Raw genomic sequence first — 15072 nt, forward strand, 5'->3', positions numbered from 1 at the left:
TCAGGTCATAGCTTAGTTTATTGACAGTGGCACAAATATCAGTGCTAAAACCCCTATATGTGGAATTTATGTCAGATGCAAGATTTCTAATTTGTGTAGATTTTTGAAAGAAAAAACAAGGTTAGTCTTAGTGTATGCTTCAACGTGGGTGGGAATAGAACCATAAGCCCTCTAGAAAACAATAATCTCATAAGTCCTACATATAGGGGCTTTAAAGACATAAAATATTAGGATATAAAACACACATCAATCAAACTCTAAAACTCCAGCCTTAAAATTCAACCAGACTGTTCAGACTGAAAAATCTACTTCACTGGATATGGAATAGAGCTAATGCACAAGTTTATGTTTAAGTTATAGATGTCCTCATGTGTGTCTTCTAAAGCAGGAAGCTGTCCAGCATCTTCTGGATGTTCTTGAAGGCGTCTCTGCCCAGGTAGTCTGCCTGTCCGGCCTCCCACCTCCTGCGACGCTCCAGCTGCTCTGTTTTTCTGTCAGCTGCCGTCTGCTACAATAAGAAGTAGAACAAATCAGTCTTTAGAGGAAATTTATCTCATGGAGCATCAGACTCTCTATTTGGTAGGATTGGAGGTTTTGGATTGGAGTTATCATCGTTATGCACAAGCAGAATTTGAAGCTGAGCAATTTCAGAATTGGCAGGTTTTCATTATTTTTGCTAATCTATGCTTTAATTTGAGTACTGTAAGTCTGACCCCTTTCTGTGTCTTTGTCACCTCATTCATTTAGCTATGAAGCTGGAGTAGTTCATGTTTCTAGGGGAATTTTCCTCTGCTGTAAATTTGCATTTTAAAAGTGTCATTAAATTTTATTTTTAATGCTACTCAGCACTATGTTTTCATCAACAACCAACATCCAGACATAGTTAGAGACGAGCTGATGAACGTAGTGGAACAGCTAAACGGCAAGAGAATTTTCTCGGGAGCTGGTGGAGACCGAAAACAGAGCAACAAAGAGAGAATATTAGACTTAATTTCACCACAAACTCTGCCTCCTTGAAATTATGTTCATATATTACTGAACTGTCAGAAATGACAGTGAAGTCATACTTTTGGTTTGTTGTTTTAATGAGTCTGATTTGTTCTGATTTGACCACAAGGTGAATTCCAGTGAAAATATTTCTAGCATGTTCTGTATCAACATACACTATATTGCCAAAAGTATTCACTCACCCATCCAAATAATGGAAATCATGTGTTCCAATCACTTCCATGGCCACATTGTGTATAAAATCAAGCACCAAGGCATGCAGACTGTTTCTACAAACATCTTTGAAAGAATGGGTCGCTCTCAGGAGCTCAGTGAATTCCAGCGTGGTACTGTGATAGGATGCCACCTGTGCAACAAGTACAGTTGTGAAATTTCCTCGCTCCTAAATATTCCACAGTCAACTGTCGGTGGGATTATAACAAAGTGGAAGCGATTGAGAATGACAGCAACTCAGACACGAAGTGGTAGGACACGTAAACTGACAGAGCGAGGTCGGCGGATGCTGAGGCACATAGGGAGCAGAGGTCGCCAACTTTCTGCAGAGTCAATCGCTACAGACCCCAAAACTTTATGTGGCCTTCAGATTAGCTCAAGAACAGTGTGTAGAGAGCTTCATGGAATGGGTTTCCATGCCAGAGCAGCTGCATCCAAGCCATTAATCACCAAATGCAATGCAAAGCGTCGGATGCAGTGTTGGAAAGCACGCCGCCACTGGACTCTAGAGCGGTGGAGACATGTTCTCTGGAGTGATGAATCGCACTTCTCCATCTGGCAATCTGATGGACGAGTCTGGGTTTGGTGGCTGCCAGGCGAACGGTACTTGTCTGACTGCATTGTGCCAAGTGTGAAGTTTGGTGGAAAGGGGATTATGGCGTGGGGTTGTTTTTCAGGAGCTGGACTTGGCCCCTTAGGGCCAGTGAAAGGAACTCTGAATGCTTCAGCATACCAAGAGATTTTGGACAATTCCGTGCTCCCAACTTCGTGGGAACAGTTTGGAGATGGCCCCTTCCTCTTCCAACATGACTGTGCACCAGTGCACAAACAAAGTCCATAAAGACATGGATGAGAGAGTTTGGTGTGGAAGAACTTGACTGGCCTGCACAGACTCCTGACCTCAACCTGATAGAACACGTTTGCGATGAATTAGAGCGGAGACTGAGAGCCAGGCCTTCTCGTCCAACATCAGTGTATGACCTCACAAACGCGCTTCTGGAAGAAAGGTCAAAAATTCCAATAAACACACTCCTAGACCTTGTGGACAGCCTTTCTAGAAGAGTTGAAGCTGTTATAGCTGCAAAGGGTGGACCAACGTCATATTAAACCCTATGGATTAAGAATGGGATGTCACTTCAGCTCATTTGCGCGTCAAGGCAGGTGAGTGAATACTTTTGGCAATATAGTGTATGTATGACTTGTCAAATGTGCAAATTACAATTTACAAAGTATATTTCCTTATTAAGCTGGTAGAAAACATGATCCAGTTGCAATTAAAAATATATTCGTTGTTGCAAATTGATTGCCTTTCTGCTCCATAACTGCTCGCCAATGAGTTCAATTTCAAAAGAGATAATATGGCAGCCTTTTCTGCTACACCCAAGTGGCCAGAAAACCTAAAATTGCACGTTTAATGCAATCACTACTTGAGTTTTTATGCACACTGGCTTGTATCTTTAACATTTAATCACCTTGAAGTGCTTAATAACTTAGCATCATCTATTTAAAAATGAACTGGAGTCTATCTCCAGAATCCCAGACACACAGTTTCATGATATTCAAAGGGAGCAAATGGAATCGTGGTATTTTTCACAGCTCACGTACAGGAGGAGTATCTGTTACTGTAGTGCTATCCCTGCTCTCGAGTCCTTCGGCTCCCAAAGCTGGATCCTTGACCTCCGTCCTCTCAGATGATCTCGACTCTTCCTCCAACAGTGTGTTATCTGTGTGAGAAAACTACATACACGATAGCCGTGTTACTCATCAGTGCAGTACAGCTGAAAAGGAGAAACAACCAAAGTGAGTTTCAACTACATCATGGCCCGGCTTCACCCTCGCCATGGTAACTGCACTGATGCATGTTCATGGGTGCTATCATACCAAAGGGAGTGTGTCTGTTCAGGCTAATCTTACAAGCATGTATAAACACTAAGTTGAAATGAATTTAACAAATGACAGAAATCCAATGAGAAGCTCAGAGGCCTGTGGCAGATAATAGGCTGCGTGTCCCCTTCTTTGTTTTTTTTTTTGTTTTGTTTTTTTTTTTTCTCCTGCTGGAGTCAAATCCAGTCAAGCAGAAATACTCATAAATTAACAGCCTCATCTGCTGGAACTAACAAGAGGCACTTGAGCTGCCTAATAGCCCACCATAATAATCACTGTGATATATTATAAACACAAGCTAATTAATGGATTGATTAGCAAATATTTCTAATGACTACGCATTCAGCTTCACAGAAAGAGTGTGACTTTAAATAAACTGTGTTAAAAGGAATTATTTTTGAGAACTTTTAATGCACTGAACTTATTTTCTGCCAGTTTATAGTCTTTGCGCTATGCTTGACTAACATGTCCTGGACTTAACTGTGTAGCAAAGATATAATATGCAGCTTATAATCTAAATATATCAGACCGTTATTGAAGATACAGTCAAATTAGTTTTTCTGTACAATCGTCAAGTTTGAAGTTAACATTTGACTGTCACAACAAATTTAAATTTTTTTTGCCAAGGAACTGAGGAAAATCAGAGGATGCCTTTTGAATGCTGCTTTTTTCTTTCACTTTTTCTAATGCAATACTTCAAAATGTGCCAAAAAAATACATTATGGAAAGCCAGCTGGTGAGCCTTTCTTTGGAACACCGTATTAACACTCAGCCTTGGAGTTTGGGGTCATGGGTTCCACAAAATAATAGAAATATTGCACTTTTTGTTGGCATAATTGCATCACCGCATGTCTGCATTTCTGAACATTCATGCTACCATTCTTCTGTTCAACTGCTTCTCTAAGGTGTTTTTCTGGATTCAGCTCCGTAAACTGGGGAAGCTACTGAAGTTCCCTGAGCTATTCATGAAAACGGCTGGAGGCGATTTTTGCTTTATGGGGCATTATCCTGCCTAAGGTAGGCATAAGAAGATGCTAAACTGTGTCCACAGAGGGCTGCACATGGTCAGCAGCAATACTCTGATAGGCTGTGGCATTCAATCTGCAATTGATGGATATTTAGAGGCCCAAAATTCTGAACTGCTGACAGAAGACAGGTTGGCTTCATGAATTTAAGCTGTTGACATCAACGTCTGAGCCTACCATCCTGTAGCCTCAGCAGAAAATGAGATTCATTACATCTAGCTGCATTTTTCCACCTTCAGTTGTCCAGTTTTGGTGAATCTGTGTCTATTGTAGCCTCGGAATTCAGTTCTTTAGCAGACAGAAGCGGAACCTGATGCAGTTTTCTGTTATTGTCACCTCAAAGTTTGATGTATTGTGCATTCTGAGGTGTCGCCTTTCTATCAGCTCCAACCAATTAGATTGTTCTCCTCTGACATTTCCTATCTACAAAGAGTTTCCATCTGTAGAATTTCAGCTTACAAAGTGCTTCAACATTCAGATGAAAGTATAGATTGTTGTGGTGACTTCCCAGAGATCATCAGTTTCTGAACTCACCATTTGCCACCAATCATGATGATCACAGTTGCTGAGATCGCATTTTTCCGTCATGGTCTTCAGGTTGTGTGCTGTGTGCTGTTTATATCCTGTTTTATTTTGATAGTCCTTACCCCTGCTTATTCTTATTACTGTACTTTCTGCCTCTGACTGTTTCCCTCCATGCTGATTGCTCTGATCTCTTTCACCTGCATCTTGTGAATCACCTGCATCTTTTCACCCAGTTTCTCCCAAGTTCCCTAGTGTATATATAGTCCTGCATTTTCCTTTGTTCTCTCGCCAGATTTGTGTTTGTTCTTGTAATTTGGTTTGGTTTCTTTTGCGAAGCTACTTAGACTTTTAGTTTGGATTGTTTCCTGAAAGCCACTTTCCATTAGCTCCCCTGCTTTTGTAACCCTGCCAAATGTGTTTTGGTTTTATTATATTTATTAGAGTTTCCTTGACCATTAACTGAAGCTCCTCACCTATATCCGCTACCACGTGTTTGGCTGCCCAAATAATTGCATGAAGCTCAATACTAACCAGTGCCTAATATTTATTTGGTTGGACACCCCAACCCAAGAAACTTAAACTATACCTGGTTCACTGTGTGTGGTGGGTTTGTTGGAGGTTTTTCACTGAAAACAGGTGCCTGCTGCATCTGGAAAGGAGAATATATGGAGTTACTTGACTATCCTCAGTCAAAGCAATTTAAGAGCATTATCTCCTCATTTTACATTCAGATTTCATAATGCTTCCCCTCAAAATACTGCCCTCTCTCTCAAATTACCCTTGGTCAGGTGTGAAGGGAGGAAGCTTCTGTTTTTATCAGAAAAATACTGTTTTCAAGAATGTCTATTCATAATGTATTGCACTCATAAATGGGGATACCACAGCCTTAGCAACATGATAGCCGACAGTACTTCATAAAAATTACAGATGAATATTTTGGAGTCTTAGCTTACCATCTTGGGTTGTGAATGAATACTCTGAGAAGGAGGAGAAAAGTGTGCGAGCAGTGAATTGGAGCTGTCCAAGTTTTTTCTAAACAGCATCTTGGCGTCTCGTTCTTGGATCTGTAAAACAAGGAAGGATGGTAAACGCTGGGATGACAACCAAGACCTGTGTGTCGCGTTTGGCTGCCAGTCGGCATGTCTGAGGCTCCAGCCAAACTTTGCGGCATCTTACGTGACGTATTAACAAAGCTTCAAGTAAAGAAGGGGAAGTCATCAGTGAAAAGTGTTGCTGAAGTAGTTTGGAATGAAACCCAGCTGAGCATCTGCCAAACACAGCAAATGGTTGAATTCCTGCACAACACTGAGTGACACTGTTGAAGATTACATTTAAAACTTAAACCAGTTGCAGTCAATTACTTGTAAATACTACTGAAATTAGTGGTGACAGTTTGTTTTGTGGGTCCCCTGATGTCCTGTTTTTCTGTAGATTTAACATTGGCAAAGATATAAAGTGTGTAGTTGTGGAATATTCTTTTTAACAAATTTTTTGAGATGTATGTCTTCAGTGAAAATCAATGCCTTTGGACCTGAGACAGAGTTAGAGACACTGTGACATTGTTGGTACATCTAAAATAAAGACAGGTTTCAAAGCTACATGATTTATTTCTCACCACAAATGTTTTCATAAACAGAATTTGGTCCACCGTTTTTGTAGTATAAGAGAAAATTTCCAAATGAGCTTCAGTATTAGTCCATTTTGAAATCACGAAGCAAGAAGTGAAGCATTCATCCCATCGGGTGCATCCAGTGTGTAAGCAGTTGTAGGTAGGTATAGCCTATTTTGGTTTCTTGTTGCAGAGAGTGCCTGTCAGTTTGTATAGTTATGTACACTTACAATCATCTAATGGCTCTTCCACTTTCACTTGGACACCATGGTTGCTTGAATGAAAAATTGGACATTAGAGTTGGCCAATTAGACCGAGGGTGCCCCCTCTTGCCTCCTTTGGAGGTGTCATTGCTTACTACAAGAATAAAATATTCTGATGACCTCCGTACAAAGAGTAATGTCCAAAGAATGTGTCTTCTTGATGTTTATGGAGAAATCTAAAGAGGCTCACAGTACTGCTACACATTCTAAGGAGTCTATGTGCAGTAAAGAGAAGACATTCTTATGGTAAATTGTGGAAAACAGTCAGTTGAGCCTTTGTTGTCTGTGTACCACCTACACCCATTACAGTGGTAGTTAAAAACAGTTATTGGCTGCATTCCATTCAGGTGCTCTGTTGCCAGGACTCTGCCATTGTGTACACTGGCTCACACTCAAAATATAGTCAACGTTGCCGTGCTTTTTTCTGTCATTTCTGTCCGTCACAACCTTTCAAGTGTATTATATGGGATCACACAGAACATGTATGAAATCACATCTTTTGTGCTGCCTTGCCTCCATCCCGGCAGCACACCTGCAGCACACAATCTGTACATGCCCACTTCCACTCCTTCCCCACCAGAAAGTCTGTTGTGTTGCTGTGTTCCAGCCTCTCGACATGTTTTGGACCCCTGCCTGTGTTCAGACTCCTTGCCTCCTCACCTACCTCTGTCTTCAGTCTTGTTTGCCTCACACTGTGTTTGGCGGTGCCTTATCAGGCCGGCCTGTCCCTCAGACTCTGCCTAAGCTTTTCCCTGCTGCCAGCCTTCGTATTTATGTCTGCTGTCAGTAAACGTTGCTTCATACTACACTGATCTTTCTGTGAGTCACGGATTTGAGTCCTGTTTACTGCATTAGCTGTCTGAACAGTTACTAATAATACTTATCACCGATGTTGCAGCTCCAGTTAACTTCGTGGTTTAATTCTCACTCGTGTCACAGCAGCTCTTAAATTAAAAAAAAGAAATCAAAATGAGCTGAAATCAACAGACCTGAACTAGGAGCCTTGTATTTTATTTCTATACTTTCATTCATTGACTGGTGCAGCATGGTAACAGTGTCTTCTGGGGACTGAACCATTCATATTCTCTGTAGTAGCTGCTGTTAGTGCACTTCCTATCAGAGAGAGGACATGCAGTTTTCAGATCACGTGGATGTTTGTACCTGTTGTGATTTCTCCCGGTCTTGACTGGTGTGGGTCACTGGAGCAGATGATGTTGTGTGACTGAGGTATTCCCTCCACCACAGAGACACAAACTCGTCCATGGTGGGTGAGCTGTTGTCATCCCTGTGTGAGTTCCAGGGTTTGACTGCTCCCAGAAAGTGGACAATCTTCGCATTGTGGCCAAACCTGCGGGAACAAAACTGTAACTCAAGCATGTTCAATATCTCAATCTGTGGGTGGAGGATCGCACTAACAAACATTTTGCAACAACTTTGCTATAAAACAGGATCGCCTGAACCTGTAGGTGTAGCATACAGAAAAAAAGGAGTACACTCCTGTGCAATATACGTCAAATGATTCAGGGTCTTTGCTCATATGTCAAATAAAAAAATAAAAATAAAATAAAAAAACTTATTATATCAAAATTACAGGCCCAAAGTTGGTACTAAATGCAACAAACTGCGACCTTTAAGGCGTTTGTTTTTTCAACGTTTTTATACGTCCACAAATCTTTGGAGACATGTTCTGCCATTCTCCAGAGACTATTTTGTCAGCAGTTCTTTGCTAGAGGGGTTGTGTTGCTTTACCTTTCTCTTTAAAATGCCCCAAAAGTGTTGGGCAACAAACTTGGTCAGGTCATAGTTTTCACTTTTTCCTTTTTCAAACTCTTCTGTGATTTTGTTATATCCACAGACATTCATGGTGCCGTCTATAAATGACACCGTCCCAATACCTTTCCACTCATGCAGCCCTATATCATCACACTCCTACCTCCATGCCTGACTGTCAGGACGATGTATTCACTGTGGCAGCACAAGCCAAGTTCATGAGCCGAACAAATTTTTCTTGGTCTCATCTGACCAAAGAATGTGCTCCCAATATCCCTCACGCTTTCTTTTGGGTCCTTGTCGATGTTTAATCTAAAAGTTTTGTACTGCAGTGCACGTAAGGGTCTCTTTTATGGGATGCTCCACAGACACATATATAAGACATTATGCATTGCACTTCAGAGCTACATTGTGCAAGTAATACACTGTTTGTGACATAATTTTCGAAGGTCAGCTCCTGCAGCTTTACTTAGTAGTATTATAGCTCATTCTATTAATCTGTATTACTGCTGCAACTGGTGTTTACACTGAATCTTAGTTCAGTTTTGTCACGCTTTTGTTTTCTACTATACTCCAGTTTCATATGTTTGATCAAAGCGTCTGTTTTAACGTGTGCTTACATTCTTAGTCAATGCAGTGATGTAAAGAGCAAACAATCTGCTGTGTGTCAGTTTAAATTCTAAAAAATGAATGATGCAAAAGGTTTTTCTGTCTTGGCGCTTAATAATAATGCTTTATATATATATCTACAAGTAATTTCTTCTGTTTTTGTGTGCATGTCAGAATCAGTTATTTTAGTGACCATGGTATATTATGGTATATTTATAATGTGTCACACTGTATTTTGTATTTTAGATATGGCTAAGCCACTCATTACTTTGGTGTTTACAGTATTTGTACTCTGCTGCCTGACAATGTATTTAACTGTAAGCCACAAAATTCAAAACTGAGTAAACACAGTTCACATGTATTTATCCTTGAATTGAGCAATGGGAAAGAGTCACAGACAGTGCAGACAAACTCACTGTTGGAAAGCAGGGAGGTAGCTGTAGAGCGAGCTGGCACTGAGGTTGTAGACAAACGGCAGGTGTTTACTGATGTCTGCCACTGGCCAGCTACTGAAGAAGGAGTTCAACAGACCCTGGTCTCCTCCTGATAGCAAACGACAAATATCACAAATCACCCTTTCAGGCTTTGCTGACATCACGTTTCTCAAATCTTGCACTCAGCACAATGAAATCAAATCAACGAAACAATGATCCTGTTTTTATTAGTTGAACATATCCAAAAACTGTGGTGATCCAGTTTTGAACCACAACAACTACCCTGAGTTGCTTCCGTTAGGGCCTGTTTTTTAAAGTATATGCCTCCGACCAGGACTGTATGTACTGAAAAAATTGACATTGCAATATTTAGTTTTTCTGCGATATATACTGTGATATGGAAAACACAGGAGTTTTTACTGAATGACTTGAACACATTTGTTTGCAAGGAATTCATCATGCATCATTGAAAATGCAAAAATATTTTTTTTTAAAAGCTGAAAGAAGACTGTCTGCTGTGAAGATTTTTTTGAGAGCTAACTCTTTTGAATCTTTCTCATATACTGTAACACTGATAAAGGCATCTGAAACATTTTTTTTGCTTTACACTGATAAAATCTAAATCACCTAGTTAACGCATTGCAGCAGCTCAAACAGCTATGTGACCAAAAATTACTTTGAAAAAAAATGTTCTAAGGTCTGATTTACCAAAGTTGAAACCAAGTGATTTTATCTACATGGACTGTTTTCAGTGAGCAGATGATTTTAAACATCGATCATGTTCATATAGTTGTGGAGAACAAAAATCATGATTATGACTTATAATCCATTAATTGTGCAGCTGTGCAATTATGCAACCAAATCTTTCGTTTCAGTGTTTTTCTTTTGGTCCTCACTCATTTTGCTGTGCAAGTGTGGATGTAAACAAACAAAATAATGTGTTTTTTGTTTTTTTTTTGTTTTTTAAAGAACTCTGGGTAAATGATGATCCATCAGACAGACTTCTCTTGTTAATTAGTCATGGAAAAAAAGAACTGTGCTAGTTGTGTTGTTGCATAAACAAAAGGTTACAGAGTGATGGTTAACACTGATGACCAGCTAAATAAAAAAAAGTTTTCTTAGATTTTTTTTAAACTTGTAAAGCACTGCAGGTTATATCACTGAAATATTCCTCTTCCAGACCCTTCTGACCAATCACTGTTTTCAATTCCAGCCCCAAGATAAAATCCAAAAGAGAATTTACTGTAATTGGCACAACATTGTGGAATAGTCTTTTAGTAAAGCATGTTGTTTTCAAATGTGCTCTGCAAATAAATTGACTTGACTGTAAGTAAACCTTGTCTTTTGCATGATTGTATTCAGTTGAGTCATCTGTGTTCACTGCAATTTCTGTTTCTTAGCCTGAGCCCAAACATGCAGCCATGTGTTACCATCAAAGCTGCCGTGCTGTAGGGCATGATCCAAGAGCCTGCCGTGGGTGTGGAGGGACGGTCTGAAGACAAATACGCCTGAGTTAAAGCAGTCAGGCCAGCCAGGATCGGGGGCTGCCGACAGCTCGTCTCTCTCGAAGAGCTCGTCCACGTTACGCAGCACCTGAGAGGGAACAGTCAATGAGAGGTCAGCGTTGTTCATCTGAGCTGATGTGTGTTGAAAGTGACACTGGTCAGCCACAACTTTGTGTGGATTCCCTTGAGTCACCAAAACAGTTTTGGTCTGTTGAAACACGACCTCTGAAGGTGTCCTGTGTCTGATGCCACAAGTAATAAAAGTGAGGAAGAGTCCAAGCTGTTGACTCGATTGAAGGAAAACCAGACTAAGTCCTATATCTCCATAACCTCCTTTGAAGAGGCACGAGAACCCCACATTTTCATTCATAACAAATACTTGGACTCTTTTAATCAATAAAGCAGGTGAGAGGTCTGTTAGTATTAACGCTAGCCTGAACATCATATGTGCACAAAAGTACGTGTGTGCGTCAGTGCAAGTGCAACCTTGAGACAATGTGTTTACTCAGGTCGCTCTTCAAACATGTCTCTTCCAGCTAGTATGCGAACATGTTTGCACTGACTACAACGAACAAGAAATTACAGCAGTAATGGGCTCTGAGGTATGTCCTCTTCATCTGTGTTGGTGTCGATCTCCATAATAACACGTGACATCACCAAGCCATACAAAGACATTGGCCAACAGGTCAAACGAGAGTAGATGAACTCTGAAACACAGTAACACAACTAACACAGTATGTTGACTTACTAATAGATAATGATCTCCAGTTTGACCAGTGAGCCAGCATGGAGGTGATTTGTGCAATATCTGCTTTATCTGTATATTTTTTTTTCTAGGAATGTTCTCTTTGAAGAGGGATCAAAGCTGCTGTGTGGTTTGAACTGTGCAAAATATATGAATAAATGAAGGAGCAATCCCTCTTGAAGGCAAGATGCTTAAATGTATGACTGTTGTTTTGGTTCTACTTTTGATGCTTCAAGTTAAAGAAAACATTCTGTCACCCTACTCTGATAAAATGAAGCCTAATGAATTCTGGTCAGATGGGACCAAGATAAATGTATCTTTTGTCTTCATATTGAAGACAGGGCCTAGTATAATTGGCATTAACTGGGCCAGGACCACCACAGTGAATGCATCGTCCCAACAGTGAAGCACAGAGGTGGAGGTGTGATGATATGGAACAAAAGCTTTTGGGAAGATAACATTTATAGATGACAAGATGGGCCTGTATTTTCAATATTGGCTTTCTACAGTATTTGTGTTTTGCAATTACTGTTAATCATTTCACACGTGTTGGTGATGCTACACAGGGGTGTACTCACTTCTGTTTTATATTGTCGATTACATCCACTGTGGCTGATGTTTTTCCAGCAATTTCAGTGTTCTATGTTTGCCAAACAGTGACAGTAGAGATGCAAGTACAGGTTGCTCAGCTTATAATGTTCTAATAATCATAGATGCGTACAATTATGCCGTTTCTCTCTCACTGCCTGCACATCCTCAACACTATCAGGGGCTTTTTTTTTAGGTACACACAGACTGACCAAGAGCAAACATCAACTCTGTACAATGGTATGCCACTAAGAAAAAACTAAAGAAAGTAACAGATTCTGCTCCACCCTGAAATCATGTTGCTGTATGTTCAGTGGACTCACAAGCGTGTCGGCGTCCAGGAAGACACATTTGCTGTACTGCGTCAGAGTCCAACAGTGGATCTTTGTAAAGGTGGTGCCGAGCTCAGGACGTCCCAGCAAAGCCAGATGGGAGCAATCCTTACTGTCCATCACATCGACCGTGATAACCTCATCAAACACATTGTCAAGGGCAAACCTGTTGGATGATGGAGTTTTGTGACACCTAAAGTTAAAAGGTTGTTTAAAACCATCTCAATAGATTTAAGGCTTGGACACGTCATGGAACAGGACAAAATGATTGTGATGATGATGTTAAAAATGATGTAAAAAACATCCTCCCACCTTGAGTGCTCAGAGATGTTTGGCGTAACCATGACAACGATGCAGCGAGTCGTTCCATGTCGCCGCAAACTTCTGGCAACCACTGTGGCCCCCATGCAGTACGAGTCTGTGGTGACCATGGTCACAAAGGCCTCTCTAGCTGAGGACGGAGCGGAGACACTCAAGAATCAGATTCTGGCCAGATATGTTGGACTGTACATTAACTTTTATCACGCAGCATCATCACAGGTCATAATTGCTCTCTTTATGCATGCAAGGAAGGCCAACAGGGGGACTCACATGCAGTAATCTGCACCACAGACCACCCACATGTTGAAAATCTTGCAAATTGCAACTGTAATCTTTCACATCTACACAATTGTGGAATCCGAAACTCAATCTAATGGAACAACCATCAAACTTTTTGTTCCGCAACTAATGGAAGAAGCTTTTGAAAGCCTTAGGTTTTCTTCAGCTGTAGGCTTTAACTTGAAACTTTAAAAGAAAAACTCACTTTGCTGTTTTAAAAATAGCTTCAAGACTCTGGTTCCATCTATAGGGCTCAATCTATAACAAAACAGTCACATAAAAGACTGCATATGGCCTTTTTAATGAAATGATTCCTATTGTGTCTTTACTGTAGTTGTAACACTTGTTTCATGTGGAGCATTAAAGTCATGACAGGCATGTCAGGATTTCATTTTCCTGGCCTGCAGTCAGATGCAGAGGCATGTAACCTTTTGTCTGCGTGTAGTGTTAAATTTCACTTGGCATTTTGTTGGAGGAGCAGGGAGTCTATTCTGATTTCAGGGCAAACTGGGTCACTACAGTGTGCTCTGTATAATTTAACAAATCAGAAAGGGAGACGAGGGAATTACAATGCTCCCAGGGTGTAGAGCTGAAACTGTGGGGCAATTTTGGGAAGCCTTTCTTTTATTTATTAACCTGCATAGAAAAGGTCAACTAACAGACTGAAGCCCAAATAGAATCTCATCTTTGAGATTTAAGATTTTCAAATCTAGATAGTTATTAAATCAAAACACTTACCTGGCATTTTCAATTTGTCCAAATCTTCTGCCAGTCCAGTAGCTGTGTTTATCCACAAAGGAGATTGGGAATATTCTGCACTTGTCCGCAAAACGAATCCAGTTTTATAGGAACAGTTAATCACGAGGGCCCGGATGATGGTCCCATCTTGGCATCAGCCGATATTGGATCTGTTCCTGAATACTGTGTGGTTGTATCTGACGCTGCACTGTAAAGTCACATCTCATTCTATTTTACAGCAGTGTAAAGAGTGGTGCAGAGGCCCACTGTTTATTTCTGCTCATCTGTTTGCTCAACTGGTCATTCAACTAGTAGAAAGGGAACTTTTTTCAAGTGTTGTGCAACAGAGTCAACCTTCACTACCTGCCCTCCTGCCCTTCTGTTAATGGGCTTATGTAGAGAGTTAAGTTTCATTTTCTATGTGTCATTGGACAGAAAATATTTCTCTACAGAGATATTTTCAAAGGCATCATGAATGGGAAGAAACCCCTGTGTTAATTGTGAAATAAAGGACATATCCTAGTCAACAATAACTCTTACAGTCCTTACAGCAGTGCTGGAGGTCAATTTAATGCAATGCAGAATAAGTATCTGGTTGTAGAGGCTGTTTGTTTTTTGTTTTTTTTGGGGGGGGGGGTATATTTAGGATCAAATTCATCCAAGTCGTCAGCTATATCAGGCTTCACAGATAAATATAGCTTTGTGTCATCTGCATAATAATAGATATTTATTCTGTGTTTTCTAATACATAAAAGAAGCCTAAAAGAAGCATGTATAAGGGGGAAATGTAGCAGTCCTAGCACAGAACCCTGTTGAACTCCATGACTAGCATTTGAGTAAACATGAACAAATTGGAATGCATTCAATAATAATAGCTAAGCTGCTTCACAGCCTAAAAAATAACTTTCACAATAAAGGCTGTAAAATTGTGAGATGTATATGCATTTTTGGCTTATTCTTTCTATTGGCTTGCGTTCATGTCATGTGACTCACAAATTTCTTTCACTTTACATGTATAAAAGACCAAAATTGTAGGACATTCACCTAGGACACTGGGGTTTAAGTTCTGCAATGAAAGAAATCCTCTTTTGTAAAAAAAAATAAAATAAAAATACATTTTTTGCTGTGGCCCGATGTAGCTGCTGTACATTTTTGAGAGACCATAAAGCAGGTGATGACAAAAAAGACAAAATAGGAATAAACTGTACAACATCACTTTATTGA

General features: G+C 40.3%; 1 protein-coding gene across 1 annotated transcript; it reads right to left on the reverse strand.

Annotated features, from left to right (window-relative positions):
* On the reverse strand, nucleotides 1-13920 carry gyg2 (glycogenin 2). The gene is made up of 10 exons (XM_008285337.1): nucleotides 13849-13920; nucleotides 12823-12961; nucleotides 12502-12676; nucleotides 10771-10933; nucleotides 9323-9449; nucleotides 7689-7875; nucleotides 5609-5719; nucleotides 5242-5304; nucleotides 2827-2958; nucleotides 1-508 (listed from the first exon to the last, which is right to left on the reverse strand). The coding sequence occupies exons 1-10, from the start codon at nucleotides 13853-13855 to the stop codon at nucleotides 380-382; spliced, it is 1233 nt and encodes a 410-aa protein (XP_008283559.1). The 5' UTR covers nucleotides 13856-13920; the 3' UTR covers nucleotides 1-379.
* Between the last annotated feature and the right edge of the window lie 1152 nt (nucleotides 13921-15072).

This window comes from Stegastes partitus, unplaced genomic scaffold (assembly GCF_000690725.1).
Source record: "Stegastes partitus isolate 25-593 unplaced genomic scaffold, Stegastes_partitus-1.0.2 Scaffold397, whole genome shotgun sequence".
Taxonomy (NCBI): domain Eukaryota; kingdom Metazoa; phylum Chordata; class Actinopteri; family Pomacentridae; genus Stegastes; species Stegastes partitus.

Bases quoted from the DNA above. Each gene is read 5' to 3' on its own strand.
- gyg2 (XM_008285337.1), bottom strand. The intron at 7,876-9,322 runs GTGAGTTTGTCT...TTGTTCCCGCAG, and splicing joins TACCTCCCTGCTTTCCAACA to GTTTGGCCACAATGCGAAGA. The intron at 2,959-5,241 runs GTATAGTTTAAG...TCGTGTATGTAG, and splicing joins CACCACACACAGTGAACCAG to TTTTCTCACACAGATAACAC.